Source organism: Tachysurus vachellii, chromosome 15 (assembly GCF_030014155.1).
Source record: "Tachysurus vachellii isolate PV-2020 chromosome 15, HZAU_Pvac_v1, whole genome shotgun sequence".
Lineage (NCBI taxonomy): Eukaryota > Metazoa > Chordata > Actinopteri > Siluriformes > Bagridae > Tachysurus > Tachysurus vachellii.
The window spans coordinates 19,773,187-19,800,873 of record NC_083474.1 but is presented as its reverse complement, the minus strand read 5'-3'; the positions used below and the strand labels follow the sequence as shown (position 1 = coordinate 19,800,873).

The 27,687-nt window shown below is 39.9% G+C and overlaps 1 protein-coding gene and 1 long non-coding RNA gene across 6 annotated transcripts in view; one reads left to right on the top strand and one right to left on the bottom strand.

The window, feature by feature from the left end:
* rap1gap2a (RAP1 GTPase activating protein 2a) overlaps positions 1–27,687 on the bottom strand; it is a 98,189-nt gene that overhangs the window by 45,453 nt on the left and 25,049 nt on the right. For 2 of the 5 annotated variants that reach the window (XM_060888787.1, XM_060888790.1), the window contains exon 1: positions 8,319–8,601. The exons of 1 other annotated variant lie outside the window; for it this stretch is intronic. In XM_060888787.1, the coding sequence (XP_060744770.1) occupies positions 8,319–8,455 (137 nt within the window). In that variant the 5' untranslated portion in view covers positions 8,456–8,601. Of the gene's footprint in view, positions 1–8,318; positions 8,603–27,687 lie in introns of those variants that run through there. 2 more of the 5 variants (XM_060888795.1, XM_060888788.1) reach the window with 2 other exon arrangements.
* Positions 13,947–14,701, top strand: LOC132858453 (uncharacterized). Its single transcript, XR_009649632.1, has 3 exons — positions 13,947–14,287; positions 14,422–14,499; positions 14,618–14,701. It is a non-coding gene; the product is annotated as an uncharacterized LOC132858453 (long non-coding RNA).

Sequence of the window (27,687 nt, the reverse complement as noted above, 5' to 3'; positions counted from 1 at the left end):
ATACCCAAACTATGATAAAGACACAACAAAAAACAAACGCAACACAACAGAACAGGTGTGCAGAAGTGGGACGGGACTAAGGGTCGGGTGGGACAAAGACACAAAACAAGCGAGAGTGTTAGGGTTCGCTTGGACATTTCCCTTTCGGAACACTAGGGGGTGTTCTGGCAGTGTGTGTTAAGTTCTGTGCCATGTGCTTTTGTTTGTTTTATGTCTTCAGGTGCGTTTGTCCTGCCTGATCCTTCCTTCCTTTGTCCCGTCCCACTTCTTCACACTTGTTCCAAATGTATCATTAACCACTTCGCCTATTTATACCTGTTGTGTTGCGTTTTTTCTTCCTTTGAGCCCTTGCCGTATTTTGCGTGTCTTTTGGTGCTTTGTTTTATGGTCCTGATTGCTGTTATCTTCTTTTGTTTTTATCTGTCTTGTGTCCTGTGTGTCAATTTTGTTATTTTATTAAAACTCCTGTCTTGATTGTGTAGCGCCTCCTTCAGATCACCATTGTCTCCTTATTTTTATTTCTTATTGTAATCACTCTGGGTTACAATTGCATCAGCCAATCTCTGTGATGGGCGGAGTCTTTGGTGTCATTGGTGATTTTAATATGAAGTCATCGTCTGTACTCGCACCATAAAGTATATTTAAAGTGTATAACTATTTAAGGGTCCCTTGACTGAAGTATACTGGTATACTGGTTTAATGTTACACCCCATCTTCAGTGTCACGTTTCAGACTCCGTCCATCTGCTATGTTATTCTAACCTTTGCGGTTCCTCAAGAGGCCACTGTGTAGATTTTTATTATTATAATTATTTTATATTTGGATTCTCGTCTCCTATCGACTCCTGCAAGAGACCATTAAATCCTAACCCGCTGCGTCTCCTCTCGACGTGCTCTTACTCTCGGCTCCATGGCTGCTGAATGGAACTTATTGATTTTGGCAGAGACTCAGTGGCTGGTGAGGAAACTTCAATCCAAATCATAGCTCCATCACCCACGAGGGACCAGTTGATATATATACAATATCTAAAATATATATATATATATATACACTTCCTGAGCTGCTCGTAAGTTTACTCATGCTCAGGAGACTGTTTAAAGGAGCAAACTGAAAATGAATATTTCAGACAAAACTCATTTGTTCATTGCTTGAAGCATAGCGGATTTTACGTAGGCTTTATTTTATATACCATTATACCAGTGCTGACGGATTCTCCGCTCTTATTGTTCAGATGCTGTTGATTAATTTTCTATAACAGGGGCTCTGTTAAACTCTGAATCACTGTTTATATTAATATCTTTGTTTTAAAGCATCACAAAAAATCGTAATCATTGATATAGTGAAGGTTTCATAGAAGGGGACTCCAGTGTCAGTGCTTCACATATACTGTATATAAAGCTCTAACTTTGGGTTTTCCAACTCAGAAAAGACTTAAGATACTTTTTTTTAACTTATTTTTTCTTTGAAACAAAAACAAACAGGCTTCAAGAAATCCTGAAAAAGAAAGAGACTGCTCTAGTGACAAAATTAACGAACTCGTTTCATTGTCGTATTACACTCACTCACTCTCACTCATTTTCTACCGCTTATCCAAACTACCTCGGGTCACGGGGAGCCTGTGCCTATATCAGGCGTCATTGGGCATCAAGGCAGGATACACCCTGGACGGAGTGCCAACCCATCGCAGGGCACACACACACTCTCATTCACTCACACAATCACACACTACAGACAATTTTCCAGAGATGCCAATCAACCTACTATGCATGTCTTTGGACCGGGGGAGGAAACCGGAGTACCCGGAGGAAACCCTCAAGGCTCGGGGAGAACATGCAAACTCCACACACACAAGGCGGAGGTGGGAATCGAACCCCCAACCCTGGAGGTGTGAGGCAAACGTGCTAACCACTAAGCCACCGTGCCCCCTGTCGTATTACAATTAAACTTTAAACACACCCACAATTGTGTAAATGAATAAAAAGTATGATGTGTTCTTTTTTATTTTAAAAAACAAAACAAAAGAATTTACTGTATATTGTTAGGGAAATTTGCTGTAGTTTTACAGCAATAAAACACTTTTTTTCTGAAACTTCAGAGTGGTAACAGCTTTTAATGAAACAACTACCTGTGTCCCATATAACATACTACACACTGCACATTTACACTAAGTACTCTAGAGTCTAGTGTATGAAAGGAAAAGGGTTTTATTTTTAGTTGTTTAGATATATATATGGTTTATTATGGTTTTGTCGGCCATCTTGAAAAATGAACAGTTGAAGAGTCCAACATTACACACTTGGTTGCATCACTCAGGTATTTCAAGTGCACTTTTTCTTCCACTAGTTGCTCTAGTTCCACTAGTTGATCACACTGGTCACACTATTTATACTACAAAATATGTAAGTACTGTTTATTTTGCCATAAAATCGTGTCCCTAATAGTATTCCTTACTTTTTGTAACATAGCCACACTAGGTGTACATCTAATTCTTCTAATTATTCCTTTATTCCCACTGATGTACAATCCTAAGTGTATGAACTCACAGCATTTTATTCATTTATGATTGTTTGCAAAAAATGTGGCAGTGGTGGCTCAAGTGGTTAAGACTCAGGGTTGTTGATCAGAGGATCAGGGTTTAAGCCCCAACACTGCGTAGCTGTCACTGTTGGGCCCTTGAGCAAGGCTCCTAACTTTTCCAGCTCTGGGGCAGTGGTGGCTCAAGTGGTTAAGGCTCTGGGGCAGTGGTGGCTCAAGTGGTTAAGGCTCTGGGGCAGTGGTGGCACAAGTGGTTAAGGCTCTGGGACAGTGGTGGTACAAGTGTTTAAGGCTCTGGGGCAGTGGTGGTACAAGTGGTTAAGGCTCTGGGGCAGTGGTGGTACAAGTGGTTAAGGCTCTGGGGCAGTGGTGGTACAGGTGGTTAAGGCTCTGGGGCAGTGGTGGTACAAGTGTTTAAGGCTCTGGGGCAGTGGTGGTACAGGTGGTTAAGGCTCTGGGGCAGTGGTGGTACAAGCGGTTAAGGCTCTGAGTTGTTGATCAGTGGACCAGGGTTTAAGCCCCTACACTGCTAAGCTGTCACTGTTGGGCCCTTGAGAAAGGCCCCTAAAGATCATGTCTGACCCCAACCTCCAAAGTTGGGATATGTGAAGGAAGATATATTTCACTCTGCTGTAATAAATATATGACAAAAATTATAAGCAACTTTTATTCTATTCTATTGGTCAGTCTCCCAAATATTGTGTACAAGGTAAGAAAATTTGTCCCACTAATACTTTTTTATTGTCATTTTGAAGTGAGTGTTTTATTAATATGAGCTGTAATCTTGACTTTTAAGCGCGTGGAGCACTTTGTTTACATGCAGGCCGAAAGCGGAGACAGAGGGCAGCCCGTAGGATTCAGTGTACAGCAAATAGGGAGAGAAAGGAACGAGGGTGGAGGAGAAAAAGTGAGTTCTAAAAATAGCTCCGAAAGCCACATTCTGTGGCTCTGTAAATAGGTGCCTCTGTCAGTGTGGCACTGGTTAAAGAGACAAAAGCAGCTCATCCGGTGCTCGTACCAATGCCAACAAGAGTTCAATAGATAAATGTGGGGTCAGGCAGGAAACAGTAGGAAAAACGGTTACGTCAGAGCTCTACGAAACAATCGGTCAAAAAGCCGAGTACACAGGTCTGCTGTATGCAGCTGAACATACAGACGTATTTCTAATAATGGTGAATAGACACACTTTCATGAGGTAACTCAATCAATGTGTTATAGAAGTCTGCTGTGGATTAAACAGTACAATAATGCTAGGTTTATTTTTTAGCTAAAATGCTGTGTCATTCAGTGATGCTGCTCAGTCACACACACACACACACATTTACGGCATTTAGCAGACACCCTTATCCAGAGTGACTTACAACTGAGCAACTGAGGGTTAAGGGCCTTGCTCAGGGGCTCAGCAGTGGCAGCTTGGTGGACCTGGGGTTCGAACCCATGACCTTCAGATCAGTAGCCCAACACCTTAACCACTGAGCTACCACATCCCAAGACATGGATATGTAGGGTGTACATCAGGTCAGACAAAGTACTGGAATTTATTGCGTCTAATATGCCATTTCAAGATACTAATTTAGGTCTCGTGTATAATAATAAAAAAAAAACTTGTTTAACTTCACTTAAAACTTTACTTCATCGGTTCCACCTGATTAAACTGAGTAACATTCACACAGATAGTTTTCATTTATACAACATGATTTGAACTTGGTTTTCAAAACCATTAATAAAATCATATAGTTACAATCACAGAGTTAGCATTTGACCCGAAGACGCATGTGTTTAGTAACAAACTCATCACCACTGAGATGTTCAAGCAGACGGGTTTTAATCCGCTGAATGTAACACTGAATCTATCTATCTATCTATCTATCTAAAAGACCAGCTTTGTTTACATGTTTACATTTTTGTTTACAATTCTAATGCTTTGTTTCTCAATTTTTTTGTACTGTTAAAGGTTTTTAAGACGTTTAAGGCTCGTATTAAAAAGTGCAGCACTGCTGTTATTAACTGCTGCAAATAAAACCTAGACCTTCTGACCAATCAGAATCGAGGTACATGTAGTTAAACAGCTAAAAATATTCTGGCCTCGTGTCAGAGGTTCACTAATCACTTGTTTTATTGTAGACTTTTTTATTACTGCGCTTTATTATCTTCTGTATAGAGCCTCAATAATCCTAAACATGTCACTGTGCTTAACCTCCCACAGATCTGATGCCTGCTCTGGATGAACTGCGCTGGTGTTTTCCCAGGTTATAAACCTGCCATAGGTTGTGCTTTACCTAATACAAGTTATGCCTTTATGAGGAGCATAACTCATTCATGGAGTTATAACGGGCGCTGTGTGTGTGTGTGTGTGTGTGTGTGTGTATGTGTGTGTGTGTGTGTGTGTATGTGTGTGTGTGTATGTGTGTGTGTGTGTGTATGTGTGTGTATGTGTGTGTGTATGTGTGTGTGTGTATGTGTGTGTGTGTGTGTTTTTGAGACACTGAATTATAAACTTGTGTCCTTCAAAACTCACACGGCTGCTAATCAAAAGTGCTTTCTCACGATGGGGGTGAAGAGAGAGGGAGAAAGAGAGAGCGAGGGGGTGGGGGAAAGAAAGAGAGAGAGAGAGAGAGAGAGAGAGAGAGAGAGAGAGAGAGAGAGAGAGAGAGAGAGAGAAAATTACTGTTAATGAGACAAAAATGTCACCTCTTGGTGTTCAGCCTTTTCACTCAGGTTGTAAACATAATGCTTAAAACAGATGTAAAAAAAAAATCGAATTTTTTAATATGTTTTCTTTTTTATATGTTACAAAATTTTGATTAAATAAAAATTTAATAAATAGAAAAAAATAGTATTATGAAGTATGAAATAATAGACGCAAACTAATAAATACATACATATAAACAAACAAACAAACAAAAAGAAATAATGAATGAATTAATAGCACATGTCATGACATGCAGATTATTTAATAAAGGAAGTTAGTGAGGGAAAAGTTGTAAAGGGTGAAAATATTTTTGAGCGTCACCACTTGTTCACTTCTTCACGTTATTCTGTTTTCTTTTTTTTTTAGCTCATTAAAGAAATATCTGACAATGTAAGAATGAATTAGTGGTATAGGGATTTGAGTTATTAAATGAAAATAGTAGATACATTTTTTAGCAATAAATAAAATAGAATATAAATAAATAATTTTTTTAAAATTATTTAAATAATTATTTTAAAGTATTTCACATACATATACAGAAATGTGAAAGGAAAATGCTCAAAGGTTAAAAGGTTAAACTCTTTAAAATATATATATATATATATATATATATATATATATAAAGAGAGATCAAACATGTTTAGGTTAAAATGAAGGTAGTGTCGGGTTGTATAAAAAAGAAACGGGGAAAAGGGGAAGGTTAGAAAGAGAAAGCAGCAGTTTAATAAGAGGAGCAAATGATGAAATGGGAGAAAATTAGCAGCCATGCTTCAGGAAGAAAAAAGAAAGTGGCTGAAATGTTGACTCACTTCATTACACGCTCATATTTTGGGATTTTATGTAGAGAGAAAAGGGAAGAGTGCAGCACAGACTGAAGTCATGACACTGCAGAAGGTCAGAGGCTGCGGTCAGCAGTCAGCGTCCAGCCTCTGAAATGAATCATAATCACAACCTCCACCATGTTCCTCATCTATAGGGCTGCAATAATTATCTGCCTTGCTGTTGTTCATCCATGTTTAAACTGTTAGCAATTACAGAGCAATCAACCCTCAATCAGAGACACGCAGCGGCTCGGGCTTTCGCAAAGAAAATCCTTTTTGTCTAGCAAATGCAACAGGCCGGCTGTTTTCTCTTCCAATCACAGCCAATCCATCACACTGCGCACTCAAAAGAGCCATTTATTCTCATCAAACTCACTGACATCATCTTCGGCTTGTTGCTGTTCTGTTGTTTAGGATGCAACGCTCCAACTTATTATATTACATATAAAAAACAAGCTAGAGATGGATATCATGATTACATATTATTAAAAAATATATTAAAATGACTAAATACTAAAATTAAGTATTAAACAGAAACTAGAAAATATTCAATAATAAATGCAATTTATTTCCAATAAAGGTATTAAAAAAATAATAAATATATTAAATACATAAATAATGAAATATAGTCATCTAAAAATAGATGAGAGATTTTTTTTTATATTTCGTTCAAAGTCATATCAAGTTATTAAATAAAAAAATGTGAAAATTATGACCTAAAATTATTAGATTAAATACAATTATTAAATAAATATATACAAATCAGTGATGAATATCACTGCATAAAATGCATAAAATGATTAAATTGGTTGATTAAATGTAAATATGTTATATAATAAATGATATAAATCATATAACTATCAAATAAATACATTTTTGAAATCCGATAAAAATATCTGTGGTTATATTTAGCAAAACAAATACGATGTATAATATTAGATGAAAATTATATGCAATTATATTGTAAGATAACGTTTTTCTCTATCGTCCATCGGAAAGCAAAAGTTTTTGTGCCTAAGTAAAACCCCCAGGAAGTAAGAATATTGACTATCTAAAAAATAAATGAATAAATAAATTGCCATATCATTGTGTCAGGTTATAAAGCCATAGTAAAGACATTGCTGAGTTATCAAACAAACCCATGCAAATAAGAGAGAGAGGAAAACAAGCTACTCTGTGTTAACTGTTTAAATACGGACTAATGATTAGAGAGAAAGAGGAAACGATTGGCCAGAAGTACACAAAAAAGTCAAACACAGTCACTCAGGCTTGCAGGGAATTGCCTGTGAGAGAGGTAAGTAGTGGACGTGAAAAGGTCAAGTCCTCTGGGAGGAACTTAAGGAAACATCTAGTCAGGCTTTTCAGCTCGTTTTGCTTTCACAGAGATTCTGTGATAGTCAGAAACATCATGTTGGATTCTCCAGAGAAAGCGTTTCTTCTTTCTTGTTTTGTTGCTTTCCTTTTTTTTTTTTTTTCATGACAGTTATCCATTTACTTTGTGGACCGGAGTGAATGATGTACACCTGTCGCTTCGACAAAAGCCCGTACATCTCACTTCCTTTATATCTACAAAGCCAGCTCTTTATCCGTTTCAATCATACTGTCCCAGTTCCAGCATGTATGAGAGGCTAATTGTTCATAAAACCACACAAACACGACCTTCACTTTTTTCACTGCAAAAAAAACCCCCATAGATTCACATTTCCCCATGAAAACATCTGTGGAAAGTTACAACTCTGTTGCAGTTACATATAATAAAGATGTTCCTCTACAATTCTAACTATACCACACTGTTTAGAAATGTGCAGATTTCTTTATTATTGCTGTTTTTTTTTTTGTTGTTGTTGCTGTTTTCCTTTATTTAAATTTTATTTCTTGGACCGAATCCTTGGATTCCCAAAATATTTAATTTTTTTTTATTTCTTTTTTGTTTTTTCAATATCACTTTAAGGTCACAGAATGCATCACTATATTTATTTCAGCAAAAACCGTCCACGATTTTTTTAAAGGCTGTAATAAAACTCATAGGCTTCAATTCTGTCTTATTTTAAGAGCCGCTACTAGAATTAGAGAGCAAAAATAGACTTTAACATCCTTTACCGTGCAGCTGTCTGGTGTTACAGAGGTATCAGTGATTCATCTGATCCTCTGAGAAGAGAAGTACAGTGAAATGTTTATTGCGATATTAATCCTCAACCATCCTCTCTGACCTAAAAGTCGAAAGCAGAAATCAAGAGCATTGACGGAAAGGAATACAGAAGTTCACCCACCGCTCCTTCTCTCTCTCCTTCTCTTTCTCTCTTTCCCTCTCTCTCTCCTTGTGCCTCCTGGACTTGTGTAGTAGTCCAATAAGAATGACAGCAGCCCGGATGCCGGCCTTCTTGGACTGAACGTTGGATTCGGACATATTTCCTGTCACCCGTGCTGTTCTTCTAGACTCAGGGTCCCAGGTTTCAGTCCAGGGCTGTGTTTTATTTCACTGCTACAGCTGACTTCAGTGCCACCGGCTCTGCAAGTCAGAGTGTGCATCTCCGTCTACCTCTCGCCTTCTCCCCCTCTCTCTCTCTTTCTCTCTCTCTCTCTCTCTCTCTCTCACTCTCTCTCCCCCCTTCCCTCTCTTGTTCTTACAGCCTGCCTGCCCCTGCCTATACCTGATAGGAACAGCACAAACCTTATCCCCGCCCCTTTTCCCTCCCTTCCGCCCTCCTTTCACCCCTCTCCACCCCCACCATGCTGTATTTGTTTCCATCTGTGTACTGTTCCTCCAGGCCTGCTCCTACCTCCGTAGACAGGACATTCCACTGAATACAAAGACTCACTCTCAACCTCTCGCACACCCTCACAACCTCTCACACCTCTTGCTTTCTCTCCTCATTTTTTATTTTTATTTTTTATTTTTATTTTTCCTCATTTTGACCTTTTCTCTTTTGTACACCTGGTTCATGTTTCTGGTCTTCTCTTCCTATCAAAGCCACTCGCACTGAATAGTATTGTGCATTGTGTATTGTGTCATCAACGTGTTTTGTCAATGTCATCATGTCTCTTTCAATGTGCTGTCTGTGTGTGTGTGTGTGTGTGTGTGTGTACAGTATCTAGGTGGGGACCAAATTTCCTGCACAAGAATTGGAATATCTGACATTTTCCTGTCATCACAAGGAAATTTGATTTATTATTATAAAAACTGAAGCACTAAATGTAATAAACTAATGAACACGTGACCTTTTAGCTTCAGTACTTGAGGTCATTGTTAGGTAAAGGAGTACGACATCACATATAAGCTGCATTAATAATTATGTCAGTAGAAGGTCCAAACAGCCGAATGTATCAAAGGTATACGTTGTATATGGACAAATATTCTTGTACAAATCAATAGTTTTAAGAATAACAAGAAATAATTTTGTATGTTAATGAATGCCAATCGGATATAAATGACCAAATGTGGTCATGGCACAGCTGATTCACATTACATTTAGCTACAACCTCAAAACTCTGAAATAGGCAAAGCCCAAAAGGATAAAAAGTCAAAAGGGTGACTAAATACTGAAAGAGCACCTCCTCTAAACACTGAAAGTGCGCCTCCTCTAAATACTGAAAGAGCTCCTCCTCTAAATACTGAAAGAGTGCCTCCTTTAAACAGTAAAAAAGCGCCTCCTCTAAACACTGAAAGTGCGCCTCCTCTAAACACTGAAAGAGCTCCTCCTCTAAACACTGAAAGAGCGCCTCCTCTAAACACTGAAAGAGCGCCTCCTCTAAACAGTGAAAGTGCGCCTCCTCTAAACAGTGAAAGTGCGCCTCCTCTAAACACTGAAAGAGCTCCTCCTCTAAACACTGAAAGAGCGCCTCCTCTAAAACAGTGAAAGAGCTCCTCCTCTAAACACTGAAAGAGCTCCTCCTCTAAACACTGAAAGTGCGCCTCCTCAAAAACACTGAAAGAGCTCCTCCTCTAAAAACTGAAAGAGCTCCTCTTCTAAACAGTGAAAGTGCGCCTCCTCTAAACACTGAAAGTGCGCCTCCTCTAAAAACTGAAAGAGCTCCTGTTCTAAACAGTGAAAGTGCGCCTCCTCAAAACACTGAAAGTGCGCCTCCTCTAAAAACTGAAAGAGCTCCTCTTCTAAACAGTGAAAGTGCGCCTCCTCTAAACACTGAAAGTGCGCCTCCTCTAAAAACTGAAAGAGCTCCTGTTCTAAACAGTGAAAGTGCGCCTCCTCAAAACACTGAAAGTGCGCCTCCTCTAAAAACTGAAAGAGCTCCTCTTCTAAACAGTGAAAGTGCGCCTCCTCTAAACACTGAAAGAGCTCCTCCTCTAAACACTGAATGAGCACCTCCTCTAAACACTGAAAGAGCGCCTCCTCTAAACACTGAAAGAGCGCCTCCTCTAAACACTGAAAGAGCGCCTCCTCTAAACAGTGAAAGAGCGCCTCCTCTAAACACTGAATGAGCTCCTCCTCTAAACACTAAAAGAGCTCCTCCTCTAAACACTGAAAGAGTGCCTCCTGTAAACACTGAAAGAGCGCCTGCTCTAAACACTGAAAGAGCGCCTCCTATAAACAGTGAAATAGCACCTCCTTTAAACACTGAAATAGCACCTCCTTTAAACACTGAAGTAGCACCTCCTAATAACACTGAAAGAGTGCCTCCTGTAAACACTGAAAGAGCGCCTGCTCTAAATACTGAAAGAGCGCCTCCTCTAAACAGTGAAAGAGTACCTGTCCTAAATACTGAAAGAGTGCCTCCTATTAACACAGAAATAGTGCCTCCTATCAACACTGAAAGAGCACCTGTTCTATATACTGAAAGAGCGCCTCCTATTAACACAGAAATAGTGCCTCCTATCAACACTGAAAGAGCACCTGTTCTATATACTGAAAGAGCGCCTCCTATTAACACAGAAATAGTGCCTCCTATTAACATTAAAAGAATGCCTCCTATAAACACTGAAAAAGAGCTTGGTCTAAACACTGAATGAGCACCTCCTCTAAACACTGAAAGAGCACCTTCCATAAACACTAAAAGAGCACCTGCTTCAAAAACTGAAAGAACATCTCCTTTAAACACTGAAAAAGCACCTCCTCTAAACACTAAAAGAGCGCCTCGTCTAAACACTGAAAAAGCGCAGGCTTTAAACACTGAAATAGCACCTCCTCTAAATTTTAAAATAGCTCCTCCTCTAAACACCGAAAGAGCGCCTCGTCTAAACACTGAAAGAACATCTCATCTAAACAGTGAAATAGTGCCTCCTCTGAACACTGAAAGAGCGGCTGCTCTAAACACTGAAAGTGCGCCTCCTATAGACACTGAAAGAGCGCCTCCTATAAACACTGAAATAGCGCGTTGTCTAAACACTGAAAGAGCGGCTGCTCTAAACACTGAAAGTGCGCCTCCTATAGACACTGAAAGAGCGCCTCCTATAAACACTGAAATAGCGCGTTGTCTAAACACTGAAAGAGCGCCTCCTATAAACACTGAAAGTGCGCATCCTATTAACAATGAAATAACGCCGCCTATAGACACTGAAAGAGCGCCTCCTATAAACACTGAAAGAACACCTTGTATAAACACTGAAAGAGCTCCTCCTTTAAACACTGAAATAGTGCCTCCTCTAAACACTAATAGAACACTTTCTCTAAATACTGAAATAGTGCCTCCTCTAAACACTGAAATAGTGCCTCCTCTAAACACTGAAAGAGCGGCTGCTCTAAACACTGAAAGTGCGCCTCCTATAGACACTGAAAGAGCGCCTCCTATAAACACTGAAATAGCGCGTTGTCTAAACACTGAAAGAGCTCCTCTTCTAAACAGTGAAAGTGCGCCTCCTCTAAACACTGAAAGTGCGCCTCCTCTAAAAACTGAAAGAGCTCCTGTTCTAAACAGTGAAAGTGCGCCTCCTCAAAACACTGAAAGTGCGCCTCCTCTAAAAACTGAAAGAGCTCCTCTTCTAAACAGTGAAAGTGCGCCTCCTCTAAACACTGAAAGAGCTCCTCCTCTAAACACTGAATGAGCACCTCCTCTAAACACTGAAAGAGCGCCTCCTCTAAACACTGAAAGAGCGCCTCCTCTAAACACTGAAAGAGCGCCTCCTCTAAACAGTGAAAGAGCGCCTCCTCTAAACACTGAATGAGCTCCTCCTCTAAACACTAAAAGAGCTCCTCCTCTAAACACTGAAAGAGTGCCTCCTGTAAACACTGAAAGAGCGCCTGCTCTAAACACTGAAAGAGCGCCTCCTATAAACAGTGAAATAGCACCTCCTTTAAACACTGAAATAGCACCTCCTTTAAACACTGAAGTAGCACCTCCTAATAACACTGAAAGAGTGCCTCCTGTAAACACTGAAAGAGCGCCTGCTCTAAATACTGAAAGAGCGCCTCCTCTAAACAGTGAAAGAGTACCTGTCCTAAATACTGAAAGAGTGCCTCCTATTAACACAGAAATAGTGCCTCCTATCAACACTGAAAGAGCACCTGTTCTATATACTGAAAGAGCGCCTCCTATTAACACAGAAATAGTGCCTCCTATCAACACTGAAAGAGCACCTGTTCTATATACTGAAAGAGCGCCTCCTATTAACACAGAAATAGTGCCTCCTATTAACATTAAAAGAATGCCTCCTATAAACACTGAAAAAGAGCTTGGTCTAAACACTGAATGAGCACCTCCTCTAAACACTGAAAGAGCACCTTCCATAAACACTAAAAGAGCACCTGCTTCAAAAACTGAAAGAACATCTCCTTTAAACACTGAAAAAGCACCTCCTCTAAACACTAAAAGAGCGCCTCGTCTAAACACTGAAAAAGCGCAGGCTTTAAACACTGAAATAGCACCTCCTCTAAATTTTAAAATAGCTCCTCCTCTAAACACCGAAAGAGCGCCTCGTCTAAACACTGAAAGAACATCTCATCTAAACAGTGAAATAGTGCCTCCTCTGAACACTGAAAGAGCGGCTGCTCTAAACACTGAAAGTGCGCCTCCTATAGACACTGAAAGAGCGCCTCCTATAAACACTGAAATAGCGCGTTGTCTAAACACTGAAAGAGCGGCTGCTCTAAACACTGAAAGTGCGCCTCCTATAGACACTGAAAGAGCGCCTCCTATAAACACTGAAATAGCGCGTTGTCTAAACACTGAAAGAGCGCCTCCTATAAACACTGAAAGTGCGCATCCTATTAACAATGAAATAACGCCGCCTATAGACACTGAAAGAGCGCCTCCTATAAACACTGAAAGAACACCTTGTATAAACACTGAAAGAGCTCCTCCTTTAAACACTGAAATAGTGCCTCCTCTAAACACTAATAGAACACTTTCTCTAAATACTGAAATAGTGCCTCCTCTAAACACTGAAATAGTGCCTCCTCTAAACACTGAACAAGCTCCTCCCCTAAACAGTGAAATAGCGCCTCCTCTAAACACTGAGAGAGTTCCTCCTCTAAACACTGAAAGAACACCTTCTATAAACACTGAAAGAGCTCCTCCTTTAAACACTGAAATAGTGCCTCATCTAAACACTGAAAGAACACCTTCTGTAAACACTGAAAGAACACCTTCTGTAAACACTGAAAGAACACCTTCTCTAAACACTGAAACAACACCTTCTCTAAATACTGAACAAGCGCCTCCTCTAAACACTGAAACAACACCTTCTCTAAACACTAAAACAACACCTTCTCTAAACACTGAAACAACACCTTCTCTAAACACTGAAAGAACACCTTCTCTAAACACTGAAACAACACCTTCTCTAAACACTGAAACAACACCTTCTCTAAACACTGAAAGAACACCTTCTCTAAACACTGAACAAGCGCCTCTTAATGTAATGTAATGTGAATATACAATATGTTATATAGCAATATCACTATTTAGAATATATTTTGACTAGTGTTTATGCCTCAACTAGTCTTGTTTACGTGACTATCTGTTCGGGTGCAAATGTATCGATGTGGTGTCGATGAGCTGTAAATGTGCCCGGAGATGTCATGTGTTAATGTTTAGCCATAAATATGTCTGGTAATGGCCCGTTAACAAACATATACAGCGCATCTCTGTACCCAATTATTTTATCTCAGCTATGCTTAGTTATTGCTTTATAAGTTTGTTACTGTGGAGAATACATTATATTAATTATTAAAAACTTTTGTAGGAATGTGGCTGCATCACTCTTGTCTTCACCTGCACCGGCTGCAACACTTTCACCTTCGTTTGATGCTCGCACGGGGGCGCGCAGCAACGAGAACAATAAGGAGTACGTCCACATGTAACCATTTTTTTCTATTATGCGTGCAGAATATTTGTATTACTGATGTGGAAAATACATTATATTAATTGTGTTGCTTTGTACTTTGAAAATACATGATACTAATTATGATATTTTTTTAGGAATGTGGCTGCAACACGTTCACCTTCGTCTGATACTCGCACGAGGGCACGCAGCAACGCGAGCGACATTCATCCAGTGTAAGCCACATTTACCCTTTTTTATGTTCTCAGTATGAGTAATATTGCTGTGTTGCAATATAGTGTGTTGCTTTGTACTTTGCAAATACATGAAACTAATTATGAGATTTTTTTTTAGGAATGTGGCTGCAACACGTTCACCTTCGTCTGATACTCGCACGAGGGCACGCAGCAACGCAACTGGGAACAAAAAAGAGTACGTCCACATGTACCCATTTTTCTGTTATATTGTATATTAGTATATATTAGTTATATATTATTATTACTAATGTGTTGCTTAGTACTTTGGAAAATACACGATGAGACTAATTATGTTGTTTTTTTTTTTTTAGGAATGTGTCTGCATCACCTTTACCTTTACCATCACCTGCTACTCACACACACTGTAGGTCTCTGTCAGTTCTCAAAGCAACTGAGACTAATGTGTGTTCAGTTAAATAGGAACTGTTTTGAGCAATGGCATGACGACATTTAAACTCCATTCTCAAAGATTCACAGTGTGTGATGGCTTACGAATTTATATCTTATTTTTTATATTGTAAAGAATCATTCCATACAATAAAGCTTCTTGACTCTTGACTCTATTGTATTGTTCATGTTTTTTTACCATTGGTAAAATAAAAGTCTTATTTTGTCAAGTACAGATATAAAAGTCTTTTGTACTTTATTGTACACTATTTTATTAAACTACAAGCAAAAGATTTTCTCTTTGAGTAAACACCCCACACTCATTCATTTGTCAACACAATCCAAACTAAGCCATTAGGGGGTTGGGCCTCCTCAGGTGTGAATCATCAATATTCATGACCATTGACCCGCCCTCGCATATTGCCTTTATACAACAAAAACTGTCTTACAAAAGTTAAATCAATGTATTGTTTCATGTGAATGAGTGGGTAAAATGGTTTTTACATCTTTTTGTAGCAAATTCTCAACTCTACAAGAGTAGAGAACTTCATTGTTTGTGAACAAATGTTTAGTATGTGTTTCTTGGCCTTATTTCAGCAACCTTTCTTTTTCTTTTTTTTACTAACCACGCATAAACATCATTTACTTAAAAATACAAACATGTACATACATTTTACTTACATAATATTGTAGCCCAGTTTGTGCTGAATACAGTGTTATGTGATATTAGCCATTAATATGTTTTGAAGTAACTGAAAAAAGACCAAATGTAAGAGCATGTCAGAACCTCTGCCAGTGTCACAAAATGGTCAGACCCCAGAGGGCTAAACACTGAAAGAGTGCCTCATCTAAACACTGAAATAGCGCCTCCTATCTCCTAAGTGCAGCATGCTAAATCTTCCAATAACGCAGCTCATCCACTGCATCGCATCAGCTACCATAAATACATGCTAACTCTTTCTTCTTTTGAATATTAAGTCTTTTTTCTGTCATTTGTGGATTGTGTTCTTTCCGATCATTAACTTGCGCATTAATATACAGTAAATGAGTTATGGATTTTATTGGATTTTATTTTGTCCAATGTCATATAACAATAACAATAATTGTCCAATAACAATATAAGCATTTTAAACTTGATAATACAAATCTATTAATAACATTACAATTAAAGGATTTAGCCAAACCATCAAGCTTCACATGAATTTGCATAAAATCACAAGCTGAGGAATCACATGGATTTCACATGTGAAACTTCACATGGAAGTTTTTCAAATTTATGCCACATTTCGTGTGTAAATGCTCCATCAAACAATATCTGAATAAATTAGTTGGTATCCAGTTTGGTTAATGAGGTCCGTCATGTTTTGGACAACATCTTTGTAAATGGTCTCGTCTCATTTACAGGAACAGAGCTGATGTTCACTTTTCAATCTTGAAGCTCTCTGCTTACATTGATATTGATCAGACAGCGAAGAGCAGTGCAGCCTGTTTTGGTCTTGTGTCTTTTGCAGAAACACTTATTCATCCTAAAGAAAAAGTATTAAAGTCTCAAATAATGATACTACTTTTTTATTCTTCATGAAGCATATTGTCTGTCCTCTCTTATTAACCTCCCTTATTTCCTCATTGTTACAGTATAACCGTCGTCTTGTAGGTCTTCGTCCGTTGATGTGAACAGTCATAGTTGCTGTCCTTAAGTCTGTGTGATTTACTTAATAATCAGCACCACACTCTGACACTCTGTCCCGAGAGAATCGCGTCACGATTAGCATGCGACCTTTCAAAAATCCTGCTGCCTTATGTGCAAAACGTATGTAGGTTAACTCATACGTATGATAAAGCTAGTCAGGTCCAGACCTAGTTCTTATTAACCCCCAATTTATTTCCATTTGTTGACATTGCCAGAGCACCGGGAGCTGAGATACAGATATGTGTTTGTGTTAGAATGTTAGGGCTAGTTGCTTAGCAACAGACACCCAATCAGAAAGCGAACAGTGCTTGCCTCATATCATGCCTCATATCAGGTGGCAAAACACTGAACATCATGGAAGTGCGCGCCATAGCGAGGGTGAAATACGTCAAATTTGAAAAATGAGTGGAAATTGGATATCAATGAACGGACGTCCGGTCGCCTTTATGACCAACTTAAAAGATGATAAAGCTGTAAAAGATAATGTTTACGCCATTTGGTAGATAGCCTTATCCAGAGCAATTTACATTTTATCTTGTTTTGTACAACTGAGGGTTTAGGGCCTTGCTCAGGGGCCCGTCGGCTTGGTGGACCTGGGATTTGAACTCACAACCTTTCGATTTGGTAGTCTAACACCTTAACCACTAGGTCACCACATGCAAAGATAACAGAACCTGCTTGGGTGCAGAACAACAAACCCGATTTTGTTTCTCTCTGATGTTAAAGTAGGAAACGAGTTGTTATTTAAAGCAGTCACATGCTGGATTTATCCAATCAGGGATGTTGATGCACAAATATGCAAAAAAAACAGAAGTTTGCAGAAGGGTTTAGGAACGTACAGGGTGAAAGCTCAGGATTCTGTTTAACTGGAGTTTACTAGGACCCAGGGGAAATATTTCAGGTGTGAAAAGCCCTTCTGAAGAGGTCATTGACCTAATTTGATACACAATGCGTTTATTATTTTTTCCTTTTAAACATATGATAATATAATGTGTTAAAAAATGTCTTATATGCAGTGGTTAGGGATTTAATGCTTCTTTATATTGATGTATTTAGAAGTGACTCGTATTCAGAGTCTACCTTCACCACTAACGGTGGTTAGGGTTGTGCCACTCTATAAAATCTTAAACAAAAGTCACTTTTGATAAAACGGTCTGCTGACTGTCGAATGTCAGAGTAAACACAGAATGTTCCGATCTGCTGATAGATGCTGGATGGGAGCGTTAAACAGCGATATGGAGCATCTCCGTGACCATGGAGACGTAATGAGTGATGGATATGGGTTGAGACGTCTCATAGGAGAGACACTGGCGTCCCTTTGGGAGACACATGGAGAATAACATGTATTCTAGCATTATTCAGAGTTCTTCATCTTGCAAGGTTCTTCAAGGAATCTACTGTAGGGAAGAGTGTATAATAGAGAGAGAGAGAGAGAGAGAGAGAGAGAGAGACAGAGAAACCTAGCATTACACCGTCAAGCTAAATGCACTTCAGAGAGACACAAACTCACACCTTTCCTCCCTTTTTCCCTTTAGTGCAAGAACACACAGTCACACACACACACACACACACACACACACACACACACACACACACACACACACTTCTACACCTTGGAGGAAATAACACACAGTTCTTAACATCCTCATCACTCAGAATAACACTCATCCACTTTAACACACACATACAGTTTCATTTCTTAATGCTTCACTGAATATCACACACCTTATCAGTTCCCAAATAAGGTAACAAAAGGCCGCTAACCACACACACACACACACACACACACACACACACACACACACGCAAAGACTAATGTACAGTTGTCTGATTAACACCAATATATACCATAGCGCTGTTAGACTCTCAAATCTAATTTCTGCTAAATTTTCACCTCTTGCTGTGTGACACACACAAAACACACACACACACACAATAAGTAAGTGTGCTTTAAAAAGCTTTCTTTCTTTCTTTCTTTCTTTCTTTCTTTCTTTCTTTCTTTCTTTCTGTGTGGCTTAATGTTTCTATCTATCTATCTATCTATCTATCTATCTATCTATCTATCTATCTATCTATCTATTAATTTATTTATGTGTTTGTTTGTTTATTTGTTTGTTTGTTTGTTTGTTTGTTTATTCATTAAGAGAGACCGGACACAACAGGATGATGATACTGTATGTTACTGCAATGATTAAGCGAGAAATTGTCTCCCTGTCCAAAGACTTTTAGAGGTGTTTATTGGGCTGGAAATATTTTTCATCCCTGGGAAAAGGCCTTTACCTCAAACACACTTACATACAAACCTGAAACTTAGCTAAACTCTTCATAATTACAGCATCATAAATAAAATAGCTCAAGGACTCTGTTTCCACAATATAAACCTCTTACAGCAAAGAAGAGCATGAACGTCTACTCCTGTGATGAATAACGACCTTTCTAAAGTTTGTTTAGAGAAAATAAATCAAAGACGTCACCCTCTAAATGTTTATCCAGACCGCTATAAGAAAACTTAAGCGGGTCATAACAATCTAAATCCTGCATTTATAACTTTATTATCAGATTCTGCTTGACGTTCAGAAAACACCGCTTCAGGAACCAGCAAAAGTTTCTAAGAGCGGCAACTGATTTTCATCTCTGCAGCACATACACACAAACACACACACACTGTCAGAGAATTCACACACACACACACACACACTGTCAGAGAATTCACACAAACACACACACACACTGTCAGAGAATTCACACACACACACAAACACACTCACACACACTGTCAGAGAATTCACACACACACACACACACACACACACACACACACTGTCAGAGAATTCACACACACACACACACACACACACACACACACACTGTCAGAGAATTCACACAAACACACACACACTGTCAGAGAATTCACACACACACACACACACACACACACACACACACACACACACACACACACACACTGTCAGAGAATTCACACAAGCACACACAAACACTGTCAGAGAATTCACACACACACACACACACACACACACACACACACACACACACTGTCATAGAATTCACACAAACACACACACACGCACACACACACTGTCATAGAATTCACACAAACACACACACGCACACACAGTCAGAGAATTCACACAAACACACACACACACTGTCAGAGAATTCACACACACACACACACACACACACACACACACACACACACACACACACACACACACACACACACAGTCAGAGAATTCACACACACACACTGTCAGAGAATTCACACACACACACACACACAGTCAGAGAATTCACACACACATTCAGACACACACACTCACAGACACACTCACACACACACACACACACACACACACACACACACACACACACACTGTCAGAGAATTCACACACACACATACCAAGTCTATAGCTAATTTATTAATAAACTGCAGCAGCAAACCTTTAGGGTTTTTAGTCATTCAGATTAAAAGACACAAATTTATACTGTTTATTATTATTATTATTATTATTATTATTATTATTATTATTATTATTATTATTATTTTGTGTTTATTTGCAGTAATCGTCCTGCTGGCTGTATTTAATTTGTAATTTGTAACTTACTTTTATAATACTTCAGCTACTAGTTTAGGAGCCGAATAAAAGGACTTGTGTGTTTGACTCACTCCTGCTAGAATTCTCATGTACAGTATTATATATGTACAGTATTAATATCTCATTTTTAATACGTGGCATTTCCTGTAAGGGGATTCGTTGAACATTTTCTAAGTAAACTAAAAATTAAACTAACAGTTTACTTAGCGACAAGACTATTTTTCTAGATAATCAAAAGTAAATGTGCTGAAGGCGTCGGCGCGACATTCAGCACTGATAAACATCAAAGTGAATGAAATGCCAAGAAGTCATTTGTTTCTGGAATAACGTGAACTTCTTAGAGTGTGTTAATTATTATGGTGATATTCAGAAGAAAGCATAAATGCTTTAACCGTTGTTGCCAGATCTGCAGTTTTTGTTACAAAATTTAGTCAACTACAGTAAAGGGGAAAGTAGCTCAAGTGCTTTGGGCTCTGGGTTGTTGATCAGAGGATCAGGGTTCAAACCCCAGCAATGCCAAGCTGTCACTCCTGGGAACTTGAGCAAGGCTCTTAACCCTCTCTGGTCCAGTGGTGCTGTATCATGACTACCCTGTGCTTTGTAGCCCACTCTAAATTGGCTATGTGAAGAATGAATTTCACTGTGCTGTAATGTAAATGTGACAAAATAAAGGCTTCTATTCTACATAGAGTGTATTAGTAAAAGTAAATTAGGGGATATCAGCCCTGCACCTCCAGGGATGTGGGTTCGAGTCCCGTCTTTGCTTGTTCTCCCTATGCTTCAGGGGTTTCCTCGAGGTACCCCGACTTCCTCTCGTACTCCAAAGACGAGCTAAGAATTGTAGGCTGATTGTTGTCAACATCTCTAGATTGTCTGTAATGTATGAATGTATGTGTGAGTGTGATGTGTTGACACCCCATCCAGGGAATCCCCCACCTTGTGCTAAGTGTCTCCTGGGAGAGACTCCAGGCTCCCTGAGACCTTTTTAGGCTAAGCACTACAGAAAATGGATGGATGGATGGATGGATGGATGGATGGATGGATGGATGGATATCAGCCTGTGTACTCTCATAGCTATTATGGTTATAGAAGAATATTTTTATGATGTTTAGTGTGTAGATTGTGAGAGGAACACTGTGGATCCTCAGCCTTTATCAGGAAGAATGGGCATGAGGTGGACGGGATTTGAGAAGGAAACCAGAGAACTACAAGCAAACCACCTGTAGACTGTGAGCTCAGGATTAAACACGGGAACTGAGAGATGACATCACTTCCTCCTGTATCACCATGAATGTATTGTGATTCAATGAACTGCAACTTTCCAAAAATCTAACGACAACTGGAAAAGATAAAATAACACTAGCAAGTCTTTTCACACACCCACTGTACTTTTGTCCTTCTGTTTTAAAGGCTGAGATTTCCATCTTTATACTCTAGGTTAAGTTGGAGTTTTTATAGTGAGAGGCATGATTTAGATCATTTTTATGTCCTTGAATTGTTTACAAATCCTACAAATGGCAAATAAAAAGATTATATACTGTAGAAAAAAATAAACTGGCTTTTTGTTAACCAGTATAACCCTTAAAACTCTAAACAGCAACCTAACCTCTGTGTTATTAAATGAAGTGTTGGGCACGCACACTATCTGCAGTAGAAACCCTTGGACAAGGTGACTGAGGGTAACTCCGTTCCAATCAAAACACCGCAGCCAGAAATAGTACAGCGAGCATGTGTCTCTGGAGCTCGGCCCAGTGTCCGGCTGCTCTGATATTACTCCACACTCAGAACTGGCAGCTAAACATTCTGTACACTGTACACACACTCTCTCACACCCACTCTAAGACCAGCCTCTGTACAGATTGTCGCTGTGTCAAATGTGATAGCAAGTGGATTTAACCATTTACGGTTACTAAGCTGCGATAGGGTGTTAGTGTTAGTGTGATCATGAAGAGTATGGAGTGTATTTACTGTATCCAGGCTACATCAATTCCCATCCTGTGTATAATTACATAGCAGTATTGTTGATTTATGTTAGAACAGCGACTCGTTCAATAGGTTATGGTTTCTATAGTAACACAAAAACAGGTAGCTGTATGTAGCTGTAGCTGGACACTCAATACAGCTTTTTACACTGCGTTTAACCCCGGATTTATTGTCATACTAATCCCCGCTTTTAATCCGTGTTAGAGGAATGTTACACAGTTTAGAAGTACAGTATTGTACAGTAGTTAACCCCACATTGTGGTACCAGACATGTACAGTGTGAAATGATGCTGTGACTGAATGTGTCGACTAGTCGCTTAGCAACAGACATCCAATCAGAAACTGAACAGCGCATGAAAACCTCATTTGATGTGAAAACCTTGGCGTAACATCACTTAACATCAGGGAAGTGTTTGCCGTAAGAAGGGGGAATATGTGACATAAACAATTTGCGGGAGTCGGATATGAAGGAACGAACGTCTGTTTTATTCTTTTCAACATATTTGATATGGAGGAACGAAACGATTTGATATGGAGGAACGAAACGATCCTGTTTTATTCTTTTCAACATATTTTAAACTGTTTTTGAGGGGGGCACGGTGGCTTAGTATTTAGCACGTTCGCCTCACACCTCCAGGGTTGGGGTTCGATTCCCGCCTCCACCTTGTTTGTGTGGAGTTTGCATGTTCTCCCCGTGCCTCGGGGGTTTCCTCCGGTTACTCCAGTTTCCTCCCCCGGTCCAAAGACATAGGCACAGGCTCCCCGTGACCCGAGGTAGTTCGGATAAGCGGTAGAAGATGAATGAATGAAATTTTTTTATTAAAATCTCATTTATTTTTTTTAATTGTTCTTTGTTTTTATTATGATTTTATCGTGTGTCTCTTATCTTTACATATATTTTTTTTTCTCTCTTATAAACTGTTTTCTAATTTCTGTGTAAAGCACTTTGAATGACTTTTGTGTATGAAATGTGTTATACGGGGGGGGCACGGTGGCTTAGTGGTTAGCACGTTCGCCTCACACCTCCAGGGTCGGGGTTCGATTCCCGCCTCCACCTTGTGTGTGTGGAGTTTGCATGTTCTCCCCGTGCCTCGGGGGTTTCCTCCGGGTACTCCGGTTTCCTCCCCCGGTCCAAAGACATGCATGGTAGGTTGATTGGCATCTCTGGAAAATTGTCCGTAGTGTGTGAGTGAATAAGAGAGTGTGTGTGTGTGTGTGTGTGTGTGTGTGTGTGTGTGTGCCCTGTGATGGGTTGGCACTCCGTCCAGGGTGTATCCTGCCTTGATCCCCGATGACGCCTGAGATAGGCACAGGCTCGGGCATCAATATATAGCTCGGGTCACGGGGAAGATAGAAGATGAATGAATGAATGAATGAATGTGTTATACAAATAAACTTGCCCTGCCTAATCCAGGATTCATTGTTAACTCTGGGTGAAATATGAGCAGAATGAAACCTGTTAAACTACATAAACCTTTTCGGATTCGGTTTACACACCCGAGGTGTATAATCAACCAGGGAACACTTTCCAGTGTGTAAAGCCATGTTGTAAGCTTTCTGTGAAAAAAGAAAAGAAGCTGGTATGACAATATTTACAGTTGCTATAACTTAAGTGGTAAAGTTGTTTACACAAAGAAAGTAAGTTGTCTTCTGGAATAGATGTGTTAATCTTCACTGAAATTCAAAATGACAAAATATCATGATCTTTTTTTAACTCATCTAACAGATGTGATTTCTCTGAATTATTAATTAAAAAGCTTTCGTTGCAGAATGTTTTTGATGAAGGGATGGAGGTGGTATGAGATGAATAAAACATTTGCTGTTACTGATTATTTTCCTATAACTTTTATACCTTTCTTACATAACGATTTAATTGCTGTTCCTCACTCACTCATTTTCTACCGCTTATCCGAACTACCTCGGGTCACGGGGAGCCTGTGCCTATCTCAGGCGTCATCGGGCATCAAGGCAGGATACACCCTGGACGGAGTGCCAACCCATCACAGGGCACACACACACTCTCATTCACTCACACAATCACACACTACGGACAATTTTCCAGAGATGCCAATCAACCTACCATGCATGTCTTTGGACCGGGGGAGGAAACCGTAGTACCCGGAGGAAACCCCCGAGGCACTCGGAGAACATGCAAACTCCACACACACAAGGCGGAGGCGGCAATCGAACCTCCAACCCTGGAGGTGTGAGGAGAACGTGCTAACCACTAAGCCACCATGCCCTATTGCTGTTCCTCATACTCAGAAATCTCCTCATACTCATGCTCCTCATGTCTCAGAAAGACTTTCACCACTTTTCCTACCACTCCTCTAATCTCTAATGAAGTGCTCAGAAGGTCAAGAACTCAATTTACATTAACAGTACTCGAGTCACGCAGATCTATATAAGAGTCTCTATACGGAGTAAATACAGAGAGTGTAAGAACAGGCAGCGGTGCCTGATCACACGCTTGATTTAACAGAATAATAATCAGCTCAGTGAGATATATATGACTACATTACTGCCCAAAGCTATAATATAGAAGAGCACATGCTGGAGACTTGTGAAGATGCACTGCTTTGTAAGTAAGTAAGTGAGTGATGTGACATACAGCTAAGAACGGTGACCCATACTCAGAATTCGTTCTCTGCATTTAACCCATCCAAAGTGCACACACACAGCAGTGAACACACACACACCATGAACACACCCCCGGAGCAGTGAGCAGCCATTTATGCTGCGGCACCCAGGGAGCAGTTGGGGGTTCGGTGCCTTGCTCAAGGGCACCTCAGTCGTGGTATTGCCGGCCCGAGACTCGAACCCACAACCTTAGGGTTAGGAGTCAAACTCTCTAACCATTAGGCCATGACTTCCCCAATTGTATTGGTTTCACTTCATGATCTGAACGCTCGTGCCAATTTAATATTTTACACTAGTTACATACACACGCACGTGCAAGTGGACTTTTACAGTTTGAGCAATAATGAAGTAAAAAAATTTTTGGTTCATGTCCTACCTTGTCATTAGATGTGACTCCTACACCACGTGTCCTGATTCGTCTCACCTGCTTTAACTTTGCTTCCTGATTATTCCTATTATTATCCTATTATTGCTTCCTAAATTTATTTAAACCTTTGTTTGTGTTCTGTTCATTGTTAAATATTTATCCGTGTCCTGTCAATTACCAAGCTGTAGGTTTTGTATCGGGGGGCACGGTGGCTTAGTGGTTAGCACGTTCGCCTCACATCTCCAGGGTCGGGGTTCGATTCCCGCCTCCACCTTGTGTGTGTGTGTGGAGTTTGCATGTTCTCCCCGTGCCTCGGGGGTTTCCTCCGGGTACTCCGGTTTCCTCATGGTAGGTTGATTGGCATCTCTGGAAAATTGTCCGTAGTGTGTGATTGCGTGAGTGGCTGAGTTTGTGTGCGATGGGTTGGCACTCCGTCCAGGGTGTATCTTGCCTTGATGCCCAACGACGCCTGAGATAGGCACAGGCTCCCCGTGACCCGAGGTAGTTCGGATAAGCGGTAGAAGATGAATGAATGAATGTTTTGTATCGTTTAGCCTCGTGTTTTTTTAGCCTCTAATATCATGTCTAATAAACTGTTAATAAACTGCTTATTGTTGTTTTTAATCAATTTCCTACATGCACTTTATCCTCTCTGCTTCTCCTTTACATGACATGATCCAGGAAGTAAAAAATAATCAGCCCATATAGGAACAGAAGTATATTTATATTGGAAGCAGCCAGAGGACACATTTATGCCTATTGCAAAATAAAAAAAAAAGGCTGGATTGGATTGGTCACTCAATGAAACTGTTCAATAAGCATCTCACTTCATGTTTCTGTGTTTGTTCGCATCGTCACGTGTGTTTTATTCTGGTTCATGTCCTGCCTTGTCACTGGATGCTACCAACAGAACGTGTCCTGGTTCTTCTCACCTGTTCAGTTTGATTCCTGATTAGTTTGTTCATTTAAACCTGCAAAGTATTTCCTCAGTAAATTAACACAACATTTGTGTTGTATCGTCTATCCTGGTTTTGCTTCTTGTCTTTTTTCTTTCCTTTTTTTTGGATTTAAAGTCAACAGGATTCATTTTTGATTCTTTCGGATGTTCAAACTAAACCCAGGATTAAATAAATTAAGCAAGTGCAATCAAGATTAGCTTTTAAGTAAGGTGTAAGGTTAAACCTAAATCTAAATCTTGTCCAAAGATCTCCAAATCTTTAATTTATTCACCAGGTGATTGTGTCTGAGGAATTGTGTCTGATTCCTGATCCAGTGAGCGCAAATAAATGAAAGTGTAATATTTCATCCTGGTATTTATTATGTAACAATCTGATCATACTGTGTATTGTTTTGCATGACGAATAAACCCCCAGACAAAATCTCTATCTCTCTTTGTCTCTCTCTGTCTGTCTCTCCGTCTCTATCTCTGTCTCTGAATCTCTCTCTGTCTCTCTGTCTCTCTCTCTCTCTCTCTCTCTCTCTCTCTCTCTCATTCTCTGTCTCTCTCTCTGTCTCTCTCTATTTGTCTCTCTCTCTCTCTCTCTCTCTCTCTCTCTCTGTGTGTGTTTGTTCTCTCTCTCTCTCTCTCTCTCTCTCTCTCTCTCTCTCTCTCTCTCTCCCTCTTCCTCTTTCTCTCTCTCTCTCTCTCTCTCTCTGTCTGTCTGTCTGTCTGTCTCTCTCTCTCTCTCTCTCTCTCTCTCTCTGTCTGTCTGTCTGTCTGTCTCTCTCTCTCTCTCTCTCTCTCTCTCTCTCTCTCTCTCTCTCTCTCTCTCTCTCTGTGTGTGTGTTTGTTCTCTCTCTCTCTCTCTCTCTCTCTTTTTCTCTCTCCCTCTCTCTCTCTCTCTCTCTCTCTCTCTCTCTCTGTCTGTCTGTCTCTATCTCTCTCTCTCTCTCTCTCTCTCTCTCTCTCTCTCTCTCTCTCTCTCTCTTTTTCTCTCTCCCTGTCTCTCTCTCTCTCTCTGTCTGTCTGTCTGTCTCTATCTCTCTCTCTCTGTCTCTCTCTGTCTCTCTCTCTCTCTGTCTCTCTCTCTCTCTCTGTCTCTCTCTCTCTCTATTTGTCTCTCTCTCTGTCTCTCTCTGTCTCTATCTTGCTGTCTCTCTGTCTCTATCTCGCTGTCTCTCTCTCTGTCTCTCTCTCTCTCTCTCTCTCTCTCTCTCTGTCTCTCTCTCTCAGTGAGCCACAACTCTGCTGTCATTACACCTCTCACACGCTCTCATTACTCTGTCTGACCTCAGTGTGTTTAACGTATCCCCCGTAAGATCTACGACACATTAACATTGTTTATTCGCAGCAGAACATTTGTGTAGAGGTTGGAAAATTGTCAAGAGTGAAACTGATTCTAAGTAAAATTATTTCAGATTTTTCAATATTATTTCTTTGTTTTTGTAGGTAAATTTAACGCATTTAGAAAAAATGCATAGATCTTTAGATGAATAAGATCATCATACAAAATGGTCTGGATTTAATTGGCTGCCTTAAGTA